Source organism: Lissotriton vulgaris, chromosome 12 (assembly GCF_964263255.1).
Source record: "Lissotriton vulgaris chromosome 12, aLisVul1.2, whole genome shotgun sequence".
Classification (NCBI taxonomy): Eukaryota; Metazoa; Chordata; class Amphibia; order Caudata; family Salamandridae; genus Lissotriton; species Lissotriton vulgaris.
Genome location: NC_141700.1, coordinates 412,399,280 through 412,415,940, shown reverse-complemented (window position 1 = coordinate 412,415,940; position 16,661 = coordinate 412,399,280). Strand labels below are relative to the sequence as shown.

At 47.6% G+C, this 16,661-nt stretch overlaps 1 protein-coding gene across 4 annotated transcripts in view; it reads left to right on the top strand.

Moving 5' to 3' along the window:
• RPGRIP1L (RPGRIP1 like) overlaps window positions 1–9,912 on the top strand; it is a 1,159,147-nt gene extending 1,149,235 nt beyond the window's left edge. For all 4 annotated transcript variants that reach the window (XM_086945185.1, XM_086945184.1, XM_086945187.1 and 1 more), the window contains exon 26: window positions 9,052–9,912. In XM_086945185.1, coding sequence (XP_086801311.1) covers window positions 9,052–9,146 — 95 coding nt within the window. In that variant the 3' untranslated portion in view covers window positions 9,147–9,912. The remainder of the gene's footprint in view (window positions 1–9,051) is intronic.
• The last annotated feature ends 6,749 nt before the right edge of the window (window positions 9,913–16,661 follow it).

Below are 16,661 nucleotides of genomic sequence, written 5' to 3'. Positions count from 1 at the left end.
CTTTTTGATAAGTGCCCAGCATGTGGGAGGAAGAAGGCCAAGAGTGATCCCCATGATGTCGGCATCGTGTGCCTCCCTTAAGATCATGTCCCTGAGGATTGTACCATCTGCCAGCAGTTTTCTGCTCGAACTCTGAGGGACAGGATGAAGATCAGGCTTTCTGGCCTTGAGGAGAGGCGTCTGCAGACTGCAGGTGGGTCTGGGCCGGCTGGGAAGGCTCCCTCTGCCCCTGCTGAGGCCTCTGGGGGGCTCCCCGGAGGCAGGAAGTCCAGCAAACGGTCCCGGTCTCCGTCGACGTCGATTGCATCGACGACGACGTCGAGAGGGATGACGGCGGTGTGCTCCCCTTCTCCCCAGGGCTCCGGGTCGAGACGGCGTGACGGCTCGACGTCGAAGATCATGGAGAAGTCGCCGTCGAAGCCACCGTTGACATCATCATCTTCGTCGAGGTCTTCCTACCGATGCCGGAGGCGTAGTGACAAGCAACGACGCTCACCGTCGAAGAGGCATCGACGCTCGCCGTCGAGGCGACACCGTCGATCGCCGTCGAGGTGACACCGTCGATCGGCGTCGAGGCACCGGTTTACGTCGAGGGGCTGCTCGACGTCGAGAGCATCAAGAGGACGGCGACGTTCGTCGTCGAAGACGGAACGCTCGACGTCGAGAAGGCGGCGTACGGCGTCGCGGAAGAAGAGGTCGACGTCGAGGAGTCGACGTTCGACGCCGAGGAAAAGAGGGTCGACGCCGAGGAGACGGCGATCGACGCCGGAGTCGAGGAAGCGTCGTTCGATGCCGGAAAAGCGTCGCTCTGCGTCCAGCAGACAGCGGTCAGCGTCTAGGAGTCGGTCAGCCTCTCCAAAACGGCGCAAGAGGGATTCTAGTCCCAGAAGTCACGCTGCTTCGAGTGGAGGACGCAAGAGGAAGCGGTCACCTGCTGATGGGGCTGGCTCTCCGCACCCTTCGCCTAAAGGGTCACCGGGCTCGGTGTACTCAGAGGTGTACACACCATCTCGGCCCAGGACTCCGAATCCTCCTCCTGTTCCTAAGGAGGACCCTCCACCCAAACCTCCACTGCCTTCAGGAGACCCTCCTCCGCCTCCGGTCCCTCCGCATGGGCCCACCCCGCAGCCGAAGGTTCCTCCTCCGAGATCCACTTCCCTGCCGTCCCTGCCTGTTCCTCCTAAGGGGACCCCAAAACCGAAACCCCGTGAGGAACCGAGGAAGACCCCTCCACGAAAGCCGAAGGAGCGGCCACGAGCAGGCAGGTCTCGCTCTCGCTCTGGGAGGAAGGAGAGATCGCGACGCAGATCATCCACGAGGTTGAGACACCGCCATAGGAGGCGCGAATCTCGCTCACACACGAGGTCCTCTAGGACCAGGGACTATTCTCCTACCCTATCGGGGTCACCAGACACGAGAGTGTCCCCGATAGATGACCTGGTGGCGTTCCATGACGTCCTTTTAAGGGGCGCTGCGAAGTTGGGCATATCCCTGACGGTGCCGACTCCGAAAGCGTCAGTCATTTTTGAGACTTTACATCAAAAACACCTGTCTCGTCCTCTCCTGCCTCTGGTGCCGGGCCTGGAAGAACCGGCTATGGCCCTGTTTCTCACCCCTGCGGTGACGAAGGCGGCTCCATCAAGATTACTGAAGAAGTACCGGGCCCCCGATTCGGATCCGGCCTTTTTGAGAACGGAACCTCCTCCTGACTCTGTCATTGTAACGGCGGCCCGCAAGCAGCATGCCACCTCTCCTTCCTCCACGGTTCCCCCGGATAAGGAGTCAAGGTGGAGGGATTCGGCGGGGAGGAAAGTCTGTGGCACTTCTTCTACCTCCATGAAAGCTGCGAGTGCCACGGCACTGTTGGGCCGATACGACCGCGCCCTCTGGGACTCCCTCGAGCGATTTGCGGAGCATTTACCTCGGGAGAAGCGTGAAGACTTCATGGAAGTACTGAGTGAGGGGATGCTGGTGGCCAACCAGATTATCAGCGCGGCAGCGGACTCTTCCCTGTTGGCTGCTCACGGATTTTGCCACGGAATCAACCAACGGCGCCACGCATGGCTCCAGCTTACGTCCCTGAAACCGGACGCACAGCAGAGGGTAGCCAATCTACCGTTCTCCATTGAGACCCTCTTCGGGAAGCATGCGGACGATGAGATGGCCCGCATGAAGGCGAAGGCCGAGACGCTAACGGCTGTGGGCCTAGAGAAGCCTAAAGAGACCAAGAAGCAGTACCGCCCTTTCCAGCGGCGGTTCGGCGGGCAAGGCCGAGGACGGGGACAGGCTGTGGGGCAATCGCAACAGCAACACCAGTTCCGTAAGCCGTTCCAGAAGCGCCAGAAGGGCAGAGGTGGCCAGCAATCGGCCCCAGCGCCCAAGGGCCAGGCTGGGTCTAGGCCCTAGGAACCTACTTCCCCCGGATCTGTTACCCACTCCGGTAGGGGGAAGCATTCACTTTTTTCTGGCAGAGTGGAGAAAAATTACTCAGGACAAGTGGGTGCTGAATATTGTTTGCAATGGATACAGTCTTCGGTTCACCAGCCCTCCTCCAGCAATTCCCCCGGTCAGCTCGCAGTTTCAGCTGCGCGAGCTTCAGGCGGAAGTGGATATCCTGTTGAGGAAAAGGGCGATAGAAGACGTACCTCTGTCTCAGAGAGGAAGAGGTCTGTACTCCCGGTTCTTTCTGGTTTGCAAGAAGGACAAGAACGAGTTCAGGCCCATTCTGGATTTGCAGCAGGCAAACAAATGGATTCGCAGAGAAAAGTTTTGCATGCTGTCGTTGCATCAGATTTACCCTCAGTTGCAACAGGGAGACTGGCTTTGCGCTATAGACCTACAGGATGCTTACTTCCATGTGCCCATTGCACACAAACACAGGAAGTTCCTGCGGTTCCAAGTCGGCACCAATCACTATCAATACACAGTACTCCCATTCGGCCTGAAGTCTGCGCCGAGAACGTTCTCGAAGTGCATGGCGGTGGTAGCAGCACACCTGAGGAAGAACAAGGTGTTTGTCTACCCGTACTTGGACGATTGGTTGATCAAGGCATCCTCCTTCTCGGAAGCGCGAGCACACTTCCAGAAGACGTGCGTTCTCTTGAACAAGCTGGGGCTGCACATCAACATGGCCAAGTCTGTCCCGACTCCGGTCCAATGCATACAGTACTTGGGAGCCTCCATCGATACGCTGTCAGCAAGCGTGTCTCCTTCGGAAGAGCGACGATTATCACTCCTTCGGAAGGCTCAGGCTCTTATGACGACTCCATCTACAACAGTGAGGACGGTGTCTTCTCTACTGGGATCGATGGCCTCTTGTATCTTCCTGATGCCACACGCACGGCTGCACATGAGACCACTGCAGGAGTGCTTGGAGGACCAGTGGGATCAGAGGAAAGGATCTTGGGACGACAAGATTCGACTGTCGCTGCATGCTCTTCAGTCTCTGAAGTGTTGGTGTTCGGCGGAGAATCTCCTCAGAGGGGTTCCCTTTCACAAGGACATTCCCACGCAAACTGTCGTGACGGATGCGTCTCTTCTGGGATGGGGAGCGCACTCCGGGACTCTACAGATTCAAGGCACGTGGTCACCGATGGAGGCCACGTATCACATCAATTTCCTGGAACTCAGGGCTGTTCACTTGGCGCTGAAGGCCTTTCTTCCGTCCTTCCAGACCAACTCTCTGCTTGTACAGACGGACAATACCACCACGATGTATTACCTCAACAAGCAGGGGGGCTCGAGATCACGCACTCTGTCACAGGAGGCGCAGGCGATCTGGCACTGGCTCCTAGCCAGAGGACTGACGATAACGGCCACCCATCTACCAGGTGTGCAGAATGTTCAGGCAGACGCTCTGAGCAGACTGGTTCAGGAAAACCACGAATGGGTCATAAACGACGAAGTACTAGGAGAAGTCTTCGCAAGGTGGGGAACTCCAGACGTAGACTTGTTCGCCACCGCCGAAAACAGCAAGTGCAGAGATTTCGCCTCCAGGTACTTCCAGCAAGGGACGCTGGGGAATGCGTTATGGATCAACTGGACGAACAGCTTTCTGTACGCCTTTCCTCCCATTCCCCTGATTCCGGCGGTGCTCATCAAGCTGGCCCGGTCCAGAGCTCGGATGATACTCATCGCCCCGGAGTGGCCCAGGCAGTGGTGGTTCACGGACCTACTTCACCGGTCTCCCCTTCCTCACATTCGGTTGCCGTGCAGGCCGGACCTTCTCACGAAGTTCGGGGGACGGATGTTACACCCCAACCTCTCGTCTTTGAGTTTGGCGGCATGGCTCCTGAGATAGTGCAATATGGCCATCTGAATCTGCCCGATGATTGCATGGACATACTGAAGGAGTCTAAGAGACCTTCCACTCGGACTTCATATGCTTACAAGTGGAAGAGGTTTTGTATCTGGTGCCAGTCTAAAAACCATGATCCTACGACCTGCAAGGAAGATGTCATCCTTCCTTACCTTTTACATTTGGCGCAGTCTGGCCTTAATGTGCATTCCATTAAGGTTTATCTGGCTGCACTGACTGCCTACAGGAAATGCCCTTCAAAGACTTCCTTTTTCCAGATCCCCGTGATCAAAGATTTTCTGGAAGGATTGAAGAAAGTATTCCCTCCTGTCAGGCTTCCCTCGCCTTCATGGGAATTGAATGTGGTGCTGTCCAGATTGATGAAGGAGCCTTTTGAACCTATTCATAAGGCTTCGTTGCAGCACCTGTTCTGGAAGGTGGCGTTCCTCGTGGCCATTACATCGGCCCGCAGGGTGAGTGAAATTCAGGCGTTGTGTTGTAATGAACCTTATACTGTATTTCATGCTGCTAAGGTTGTTATGCGTACTCACCCTAAATTTCTTCCCAAGGTTATTTCTGATTTTCATGTCAACCAGACTATAACTTTGCCTACGTTTTTTCAGAACCCTTCGTCCCCAGCGGAGAGGTCTCTCCATTCCCTGGATGTTAGGAGGGTGTTGAAATTTTATCTGGATAAAACAAAGATATTCGTAGGTCTGACCAGTTGTTTATCAATTATGGATCGGTCAGGACGGGTCTTGCGACCTCTAAGCAGTCCATCTCTAGGTGGATTGTGTCCTGCATACAATTGTGTTATCAGAAGGCTAATAAGACCTTAGGAGGTAAGCCTAAGGCTCATTTCACCAGGGGCAAAGCTGCCACGACGGCTCTGCTCCGCAACGTGCCGATTGCTGAAATCTGCAAGGCAGCCACTTGGAAGTCGGTTCATACCTTTGCTAAGCATTACTGCCTGGACACTGACGCCAGGGCAGACGCTCAGGTTGGGCAGGCTTCGCTGCGGAATTTGTTCGCACAGTAGTGGCGTTATGTATTATTCTCCACCGCCGCTTTGGTGTGGGGATGGGCTTGCCATTCTATTCACTAGATTATGACTATACACAGAGATCCCCTACTACAGAAGGAGTAGTTTCTGTCCTGTAACTCCAGTTCTGTAGTAGGGGTATCTCTGTTATAGTCATAAGCGCCCGCCCGCCTCCCCGGTGGAGATTTTTCATCATGTAAAGAATGCGACAGGTCTGGCGTGCTTCGCCTTCAAGAAGAACTGAAAGTAGAGGGACCTGCTATGCATTCTGGGATACTGGGAGAAGTTCTGGAAAGTTCTCTTAAAGGCACAGTATCCTATTTAAGCCACATAATGGCAGCCTATGGGGCTTGTCTGTCCCTACCTTCCTCTCTATCATTCCATAGTCTTTGACTGGGGGAGGCAAGGTTCTCTATGGTAGAAACTGGCAGGCTGTGCTGTGTGTGCTGTTTTTTGGTGGAATTTCTAGTTGAAGTACTGGACAGTGTAGCCTGTGGATATAGGCTGCATTATTTGTCTTTAAATTCTCTCTTAAGTGTCTTTGCAGTTTTCTGCATTATTTTGACAACTTAAGAGATTATTTTTGATTGCCGGGGTCCACGCACATGGGCGGGACTATTCACTAGATTATGACTATAACAGAGATACCCCTACTACAGAACTGGAGTTACAGGACAGAAACTACTCCTTCCTTATTTACCTACACATTTCTAGACATTTCTTCGTACTACAAGGTGTTGGTAGCAGTAGGCGAATCTTGGGAGATGGTGGGAGTGTTCCACTTCAATAAATATGTTGTTTCCCAACTACCTCCCCAGACTACTGTAGCCACATTAGTATGGGCAGATGTCATGAAATAGATGTAGCAGGAAGAACACCACAACATTTCATATCAAGTGGAAAGATTGTCAACAGTGTTCTAAAACTGCTACAATCGCAAAGACGCAACCGAGGGCCTTTTACACAAAATCAATGTGTCCATGGTCTTTCATGAGCACTGCATACCAGAGGAAAAGGAGGCGTTGTAGCCGCTGTTTAATGTGCACTGGTGGACAGCGGATGAACTGTATTGGACAGATCAAGTTGAACATGCAAGGGGTGGGTCTGTTAGCAGTCTGGGATACATTAGAACGATGACATGACTTCTGGAAATTGGCTAGAAGTGGTAGTTACTCAAGTAGTTCACGGCAGGGTAGAAATTGTCCTAGTAGGGTAAATTCACTCTGCTTTTGTGACAAACCACAGATTAAAATGCATCTGTGGCAGCAGATAAGTGAGAGAGGCTCTATGTAAAGAGGAGATGCAAAAACTGGCTTGTGGAAACTGGGTGCAGCCCCTCCCTATGCCTCAAATCCACCTTGGTTTGCAGGTACAAAGATTGTTGATGGTGCTATTAGTAAGATTACTGTAATACACAAGGGCATCCAAGATTCTTAATGTTTTGCATCCTTGTTGGGAAGTTTTCCATGATAGTGTAGTGCAGAGAATTGATGTCTTCCAAAGCAGTGTGCCGACACCGCATAATATCAGTGGGCTCTTGGAAGGATTCCCTACAATAAGGAGGGTAGAAGGTATTTGACAAGGCTAAAACTAAAATGATAAATGTGCCACACAGTAGCTATGGATTAATGATCCTCCATACAACCTACTAAGCGGATCATGCATGCTAGAGAGATGGGGAATTTCAGAACTAATGTATAGTTATATAGGTTTTGGTAAATGACGTTCCAAGTAACAATCCATAGCATGGATACTGTTGTCAATTCCTAAATTGCATTCCTTCTCGTTGTTGGAGCAGCTTATTGTTTCAGCAGCTCAGGTTAGTCATATTCTGGATTCAGTTACAGGAACTAACATTATTATCACTCCTGTCAGCATTTTACCCTAGAGCTGCTCAGCCCATTTTGATACCAAGTTTAAAGTTCGCAATACATGAAAAATTGACCCGTGTGACTTGTTTGTATGGGATATTGGAGAAGGATAACCCTGGTTATTCTAGAACTTCTGCTCAACTTCTCCAGTCACTCACCCAGAGTATCACATCATCTCTTACATAGGGGTGGATGAAAATTCCACTCCACTCCGTTCTGCTGGGACCGTGAAGTTCTGGCAAAACTCCACCCACCCCATGTGTTTTCCTCACGTGCAGATCACAAACGTGAAGTTGGCAAGCAAGAATTTGCATCCCCTAGTGTTCTCGTTGAGAAAGTTGCTGCTCAAGTAGAAAATCTACTCGAGTGGCAGAAAGAAGCAGTGCCGTTCGCGCTAATTGTTTAGTGCAGAACAAGGTCCCGGTACTAAAATTCTGCCTGCTCATGGAACTCTGCGGAATCACGCTGAGTTTATGTGCAACTCTGCTGGATTCTGCGGAGTGAAGCTCCGCTAGTTCTGCCTACCCCTACTCTTACATAGCCACTTACTCCCTCCTCTGTGCCTTGCGCACTACTTTACGTGGGTAGAACAAGAGGCATGGGGGGAAAGCGTTAAGGTTTGGAAAGCCTGCTTGGAGCTGGTCCAATTCGACCACTTTCAAAACTAGTATATTAGTTATAACTATCAGCAAAAATCAGCAAAAATCATATTAAAGATAAACTTACCAACCTCTACAAACGGGGGACCTTTGAAAAATAGAAGTTAAGAAGAAGTCAAACAGCTTCTTTAAAGGCAACACAGACAGTCATAAGTCAGTAAATCAAATAACGTTAAGTTCATTTAGCAAGGATTCCTGTAACGTCAACCGTAGATGTTTTTCTTACATTAACAGACGAAAAAGCCTTTAATCTCAAAATGGATGTAGCGCCCAGACACACACTGTGTTGGGTCTGAATAGCTGAAATATGAAAATAGACTGGCACTTAAGCTTGGTGCTTGTACTCCAAATGTTTATTCCTTATAGCAAAAAACAGGTTATCGTTGTTTGTTTGGTTTGTGCTTGTCACTGAATCACTTCATTCCTTTGTTTCTGTTTCAGTCCTGCGAGCATTATATACACACAGGACTGACTGCCAGCGTGATCCGAAGTGCAAACATACAAGAGTGACCAGTAATAAAGAAATTCAGTGACAGTGACGTGTCAACAGTAAATAATTGCTGAAGAAATTCTCTCCAAAGATAGACAGTATAACCTAGTGAAATACTGTAGCGGTGCCTCCCCTTAAAATGTGAATTTCTTAGCACCTGAATTAAAAATTAAAAATTCTAAGCACTAGAAACCTCTTGCTTAGGGAAAAAGTTTTGGTAAGAGTATACCATTCTGGGATTATTACTAAATAGTGTGATGTAACTTTGCCTTTGAGTTTATCCTGCACATACATCCGGAATAGCTTCTCCTTGAATGTTTCTTCTGAATCCATCAGTTTGGAGCAGTATTTTTGTAGAAGAGTAGGAGTTCAGATATACAATATCCTTCAAAATTCTCGATTACAGAAGCGCCATCCACAGATCTTAAAAAATCAAGCAATACATTTTTCACCGACAAACTTTAAAGACATCAGATTAGATATATATATATCCTTTATTAATGTAAAGTTGCGCTATTGTCCAGTGAAGATCAGTGATATCTGCGGCTAGACTATGTCTCTACCAGATAATGTGTTCCCGAATGAAAGTAACTTGTTCTTCTGGCACTGTGTTTTTACCAGTATGTAACCATAATGTTGATTTCCATATCTAATTCATGAATGTTCTTTCTGTTGTTTTATTTTCCCTCTAGTCTTTGACTCCCAAAGCGAAGGCACAGTGATCGGAAAGCTGAAAGTAACAGTGGAAGCACTTAGCGCTTTGCGCTCGATCTCCAGTGCCCTCTAAGCTGGCTGAGATACCTCGCGAGGATGCTTATCCTGAAGCAGTCACATCTCCCATCCTTTGTATGTGTGGTTGAAATATTGTTTGACAAAGCTTGACATTTGCAATCGAGATAGCCCTGCTTTCTGATTTGGGCCAATCAATCACTCCATAGAATCGCCCATGGAGATACCATTTTCGCACATTGAGTTCTTACCATTGATGGTTTTACTGGATAATGACAATTTAGGCTCATCAGAAAGAATGGTAACCGGAATTTGTAATCACCAGTCATTAGGACTGCATGGTGTCCATCTTTCAACAGGTTTTCCCCATGCAATGTTCTCCATCTATTATACCCGGGGAAATTTGTCTGGTGAAACTTGTGGCCGGACCATAATTTGCACCGAACTCAGAATCCAAAGCGTTGCATTTACATTAGGTCTCTGAACGCGCCAGTTATTGTATAGTTTTCACACGGTCAGAAAGATATTCAATGGACATTTGTACAGTTAGCCAAATTTCCAAATTCTTTTTTCTTCTCCACACCCACCTTGCTTCATCTACCATTCTGCACTTATGGAGACCACCCTTCAAGAAGCATGATTGAATTATGTTCTTTATTACAAGTTCTTCGCTTTATTTTTCTAGACTGAATATGTATATGTAAGATGTTTTATTTTTAATAAAAAAAGCATAAGCTTTGGAATACTGATAAAAAAGTGCACTCTTATGTCGTCTCTAATCGCCTCCATTAAATAAATGCAGAGCCGCTGATTAGCCTCATTAAGTCCTGTGTGCAGAGAGTGTTTTATTAGTCATAATATTGGAAAAAGACTCGGATTAGTTTGTTAATCTGCCTCTTTAAAATTCTAACGTGCGTTTCACACACATTAAAAGCCTGGACGCGCATTTGCTTTGATGCGCGCCGTTGTGGCCAATTACGCATAAGCTGAGCGGAGGCGCGGATTTATTAAATAACCGCAGCTTGTTTTGTAAAATAACTTCGCCCTTCAGAGAGCAGCCCCAGCCCGGCGTTGACGGGATGGGCAGGAAGAGGGTGGGAAAATAAGCTTTATTTTTTACAGTAATCCGTAGTGACTTTCAGAGGATAGCTTTCAAACCGAGAAAGAAGAAATTTAAGCAAACTAACATATTTTGCAGTGGCAGGCGGGGCAGTCACCCTATTGATCGCGTTTTAAAAAGTGACATCAAAGGGACACCGTACTGTGCTGAAATTCGCTTTTGTGTGATTAACCCGCGCACAGAAGTGAAGCATGCAGGATTAATTTTCTAGCTTTTAACCAATCTCATTCAAGTATTTAACTGGTATTTCTTTTTAATGGAGCCGTGAATCAATGCCTCCGCCGAGCCGTCTCCCGAGAACTGGGAGAGAATACATTTCATTTTTTAATTTACTTCTACTAACTTGTCATTTTCTTGAAAGGGTTTTTATAGGCAGAGCGTTTTCAGTGTTTGCAAACAGGCTCTGTTCCTTCATAAGCATATGTAAAGTATTCAGGGAGATAAGTAATTTATTAAAATCTACCTAATTTGCCGTGATATATTAAATCTCTGCTCCAGTGATCACAGCCCATTTCATTTAGCGAATTAGGCTTTCTCTCTTTATGTGATTAAAGCTCTGGAAAATGAGTTCTTTGCTCCTATTTGTGAACATTGAAAGCCTGCTAATGGCAAGGAGATGGAATAGATTACGAGACAATTCATTACAGTTCAACAGCAAAAGAAGCGACCATAATGCAAAAATGCAAGTATGAATATCTGCATAGAGTGTGACCCATCTGTGCTCTAATGCCTTCAGTAATGGCTCTTCGTCTTGGAATGACATCCTTGCAATATTAATTTGTTGATGTGCATTGGGAGGCCGAAAGAATATGTTCTAACCACAGACATCTCTAAATTCTGCTGCGCGCTGCAGGGCAACTGCGTCACGCGGCCTACATCTCAGCTCCCCCTTCAGCATTTCATTCCATTGGAACATTCTGGAACCCGCAAACATCTGCGCGCTAAGTCATTCCATTCGCAGTAAACAGCCATATGTTTGTTGTCACTCCGGTTGGCTCTTAAATCGTCTTTTTGGCCACTGTTTCGAGCTTTCTTTGGCTGTTTGCTGCCGTATTGTCATGAAGACAATTATTATTCAGCTGGGTAATTTGAAACAGCCAGATTCAACATGGAAATTAACAGGGCGGTTTTTGTGAAATGTTGTTCTGGCGCTAGAGCAGGAGGTTTGTGTTATTGGTTAATACCGTAAAACCCACGAGAAATTCTCACGGATTTCCACGCGAAAGTGTGATTTGCTCGTTTCTTTGTTTTGTTTATTGGTAATGCATATGCTTTGTCTTTGCAAGTTTTGGAAGTATATGCACGTCTTTACTATCCACAGTGGTTTTGCAAAGGCTTGTTGAGATATTCGATATGGTGTAAGAGCACAGTGGAAGATATCTTGCTCACTATGTTCAGATGACGTTTCTTACCTACTGTTCGTAACTACATCTCTTTACGTTGGGGAGATTCAACCATGCTCCAACAGGCACTAACCAGTCTGGGGGTGAAACACTATGAATATGATGCTCTGCCTAGGAAGGAGGTGTGTTTTCACATATGATCTTATTGTCAATGTTTGTGAATTGGAATGACTGGCAGAGCTCTTCAAGTGTGGCACAAGTGCAGTGAAAGGTTTATCTCCTCACCGAAGTTTGTCTCCTCATAAAGCCTTTCCCTATGGACATTTTGAATTGGGGAGTGGAGGTTGATCTTGGAAACTGTGTGGGTGGATAGTGAATGTGTTTTCTTCTTAAAAGAGCCCCCGTGTGTCTAAAGCTCGTGTTCTGCAAAATAAGAAGATCATATATTGAAAACATTAGGCTATGAGCATTCAGTGGAGGATTCAGACTTCTATGTAGGCTAACCAACAGAAATGCAGCTGTCCTCTTCAAAGACTGGTGTCTCTTAAGTTGGTACTTGGGTGGGCAGGTGTGGCTGTGGTGTCGGCACCGAAGAGCACATCTTCGCGCCAAGCTCCACACCTGGAGCACAAATCTTCTGACACTAACCCTTTAGAAGAAGGTGATCAAGTGAGTGGAAACCGCCTGCCAGAGGCTGAATTGGCTGGTTGGGAGGGGGGAACCACTTGTTCATCAGGGATTGCATCTGCAGTTCTTCAGTTACTCTTCCCCCAATTTCGTGTTTATTTATTTATTTATTTGCAGAATTTTATATAGCGCTGGCTAGACCCGGAGGTATGAGAGCGCTTTACATGAGGATCAGTGAGTTACAAGTTACAAAATGTCATCAGTTGCAGGACCAAGTATAACATAGGAGGAAATCAGTGATTAAACAATAACATGAGTTAGTTAGCACATAGAATAGCCAAGACACATGTTCAATGGGGCAAGGAACATGGAGGGGGGGAGTTAAAAGAAGACCTAAGGGGGGCGGGTCAACTAGGGGAGAAGGTCAGTAAAGAGAACAAAGGAGTAGTCCAGCGGCAATGAGGATCGGAAGAGAACCGCAGAGGTGGAGGACCCAGGTCATGGGAATCAATAGCATTATCCCTATATGGCGGGATATACCAAAATTAATGTAAAAATCAAAAGGTAACGGATTCTACGTATCCAAACAGGGCTGGAAGAGGGAGGCAGCCACAGGAACATGATGGGAGGAGGCAGGGGGACACAGCAGAGAGGCGAGGAAAATCAATGTCCAATGTCCGGCTGGGTAGGGGACCGCCGTTGGGGTGAAACCAAAGCCAATCTCCTCTATAGCTGCCTAAACAGCTCCACCGGGCATCGGCCATGTTGCTCGGGCTCCACGGTCAGTATAACATATATGGTGTCCGTCCAGGGGTTATCGTCACTTCCTCTGCCACTCTTTTCCTATTGTGGTCATATTTGATAGTTTTATTTCAGACTTTTCTAATGCTTAAGTGTATTGTGTTTATGTCTGATCTGGAGATCTCATTACGGTTCATTGCCCTGGGATTGGTGGTTCTGTTACAAATACTCAGTTGCTTGTCGCCATCTTAAGGTCAGGAAGACAAGTAATAGTGATTGAGTCATTAGGCGCCTTTTTGGAGGCCATTTTGAAGTCTGGCTGTTCACAAGTAAAACTTATTAAATTATGAAAAGTACGAAAATATGCCCCTTACTTCGAGGTATTTCTCTTTTCTTGTTAATATTTCTGTAGTGGAGGTACAGTGACTTGCTAAAGGCTCCCTCCGGTGTCCGTCTTGCAGATCGCTGTATACATTTCAAAGTACTACTTGCTCTCAGATGTGATGATGATAAGCTTTTATTCGATATGCAAGATATCTTATAAGCGTACACACAATACAGCCATTTACAAATCTACAAAAAACATCATTTTAAAAAGGCAATATTAAATGCACATTAAAAAAATTAAAAGGACATGTAATGCCAAGAATAAATTAGCTAAAAGTGAATTAAACCGTTACTGACAGTCTCTTGCATCGAATCAACCAAAACTGTTTTAAAAATTTGGCTATACCACATACAATAGGGGGGGAAGTATCCGTCATTAGGATGCGCAGGGCTACTAGATAACTACGTGTGCCCATATTCCGTCAAAGAGGTTTAAGCCAAAAGCTCCTGGGCTTTGCATAATCCGGGCATTCAAATAGGATATGCGTAATGGTCTCTATCCTAATAGGACAACATGCACAATAAGGGGACGTGTGAGCACCAGATTTCCACTTTGATACCAGAGCCCCAAGTGGAAGCGAGCCCACTCTAAATTTAAAATACAGTGCTCGGTCAAATGGAAAAGTAATTAGGTCCAGGTAGGGCTCGAAAACTACAACATCTTTTACTGTTAAAAAGGCAACAGTGGACTTGCAATGTTCCGGGTTTATGACTAGCTGTCCCGCAACCCAATTCCAGTATAGTCTCTTCAGCACCTCTTTTGGTGGAGCCGATCTTGATAACCAACAGTCCCCCAGTCCAATTTTCTCCAGAAGTTTTTTAGTATCTCTCAACCATCTTATTTTTGCCCAGCCGCCCAAGCTCATTATCTCCGCCAACCCAACAGCATACGATTTTAACTCTTCACCCCTCCAAATACGTGTCCATAGAAGGAGTGGGCGAAGCCGGGCTTGGTCTTTAATGTTCTTACAGCCTGTATCTAACAGCACCGGAACTGTTGGGGTGCTCGGAGGGATGGCGATTATGGATTTTAGGAGCTTACTCTCTACTGTTGCTAAGGCGTCCAGACAACAATGCCCCCACAGTTCGGCCCCATACAAGGCTGATGTTACTACCTTAGCCTTGTAGATGTCAATTACTGGGGTAAGCGACCTCCTAGGTGATGCCCGGAATTCCCTCAGGAGGGCTCCTCCTACTCTCTTATGGTTGAGGACCATCTTAGCAATGTGAGGTGACCAGTTCATGCTATCCGTAATCCGAATTCCAAGGTAGTCAAATTCGGATACTTTCTCCAAGGCAACAGAATTAAGAATAGGAGGGCGGCCCAGTTTCCTTGGAGGATTTAGGACTAGGAACTTAGTTTTGTCCACGTTGATCACAAGTCCCTTTGCAGCACAGAAATTCTGGAAACGGGTTAGCAGTTTCTGGAGGCCTTGCGGAGTCTTGGAGATCAAGAGCGTATCGTCCGCGAAGAGCAGGGTGGGGATCCGCACTCCTCCAAGACAGGGGGCGTCAGATGGTTCTTGCTGGAGATATTCCACCACCCCATTCACATATAGTGAAAAAAGGGTGGGCGCCAGAACGCATCCCTGCCTCACACCCCTAGACACTGGTATTTTCTCTGTTAGCTCTCCATTTCTTCCCCAGCGGACCTGAGCAAAGGTATGGGCGTGGAGGCTAATTAGGAGAGACAAGATGTAAGGAGGCAATCCCAGCCCATGGAGCACCCTCCATAACTCCTCCCGGGGGACTAGGTCAAAGGCAGTCCTCAGGTCTATAAAGGCCAGGTATAGACTGCCCTTGCCTAGCTCCACCACCTTCCACCCCAGAAGTGCCAACCTGAACACCTGCGCTATTGTTCCCATTCCTGCCCGGAAACCTGCCTGGAAGTCTGATAATATTTTATTTTCCTCCACCCAGTAAAGAATCCTACCAAGTATAGCTTTACCTGCTATCTTTTGGGTGGAATCTATCAGGCTTATTGGGCGGTAGTTCCCCGGGGTTTCTCTAGATCCTTTTTTATAAATCGGGACCACCACCGCCCCCTTCCAGGAATCGGGCACTGGCCCTCCCATCATGATGTCGTTAAGGAGAGCTGCAATAACCCTTCCCCACTCCACTGGGTGTGCCCGCATGAGATCCCCGGAAGGCCATCTGGACCAGCTGCCTTGCGGGGGGCTACCCACCCAATTACCTTTTCGATCTCTAAAGGTGTAAAGAGATCGTAGGTATGGGGTTCGAATACTAGTGGGGAGATCACCCTAACATTTAGTTCCCCATCTGCCGGGAGGTATAGAGCCCCAAAGTGTTTTACCCAGGTTTGTGGGGGGATGTTACAGGGTCTCATAGCTTCCTCGGGCCTGTTCCGGGAGCCTACAAGGTTCCAAAAGGCCCTTGAATCCCTACTTTTGCTAGCATAGAGCAGGTCCTCCCAAAATTTCTCTTCCCACTCCTTCCTAGCGGTTTTAAGGGATCTATTGTAGGCCTTCCTTGCTTCCAGAATACCACTATGGGATTTATGCTTCACTGCCTCAACAAGCCTTGTTTTATGTACCCTACATGTTTGAGTATACCAACCATCACCTTGCTTTTTGTTTCGGTTATTTCCTGACTTACTAGAGGGGATGGTGAACACCTTTGTCAAGGCCTCTACTAGAGAGACAAAGAGCCCACTCACCCTACCCACCCCTTCCAAGGGAAACCCCAGAGTTGTCACTGCTTGGTTTAAGAGAGTTGAGATTTCTCCAACCCTTTCCTCGGAGAGGATCAATTTAGCCCATTTTAGGCGTCTTCCACAGAGTGAGACTACAGACTCATCGGGGGGAGCTAATACGGGGTTAATAGGGCCCTTTTTTACAAGGCACCACCACTGGGTCATGGTTAAGGAAAGTGGATTGTGATCACTTTCAATCGTCGGGACCACGACCATATCCCTCACATGATTCCAGAGACATACATCTAATAAGATGTAGTCTATTATAGAGGTGTGTCCTGGTCTATTATACGTGTGCCCCCCCCCCCCCCTGTCCGAAATTGTCCTTCCATTCACTGCCCTTAGGTTTAGTTCAAGGCTCAGGGAGTATAGCTGTAACGCCACTTCTGACCATCTCCTAATGGGTGGAATCTCTAAAGCAGGGATCCCTATCCTAGTGTCCTCCTCGTCCTGGTCAAGGGCAACATCCGAGCCTAAGGGCTCGAACGTACAGTTCATGTCACCCGCAACCAGGGTACATGACTTGTGTGGAGTTTTGTTCAAAAGGGTCTCAAGGAGAGATAATACAGAGGACTTCCTCCCGCCCTTAGTCCCTCTGGCGTAGACATTATAGACATTTAATACTATTCTTCCCCTTTGGTC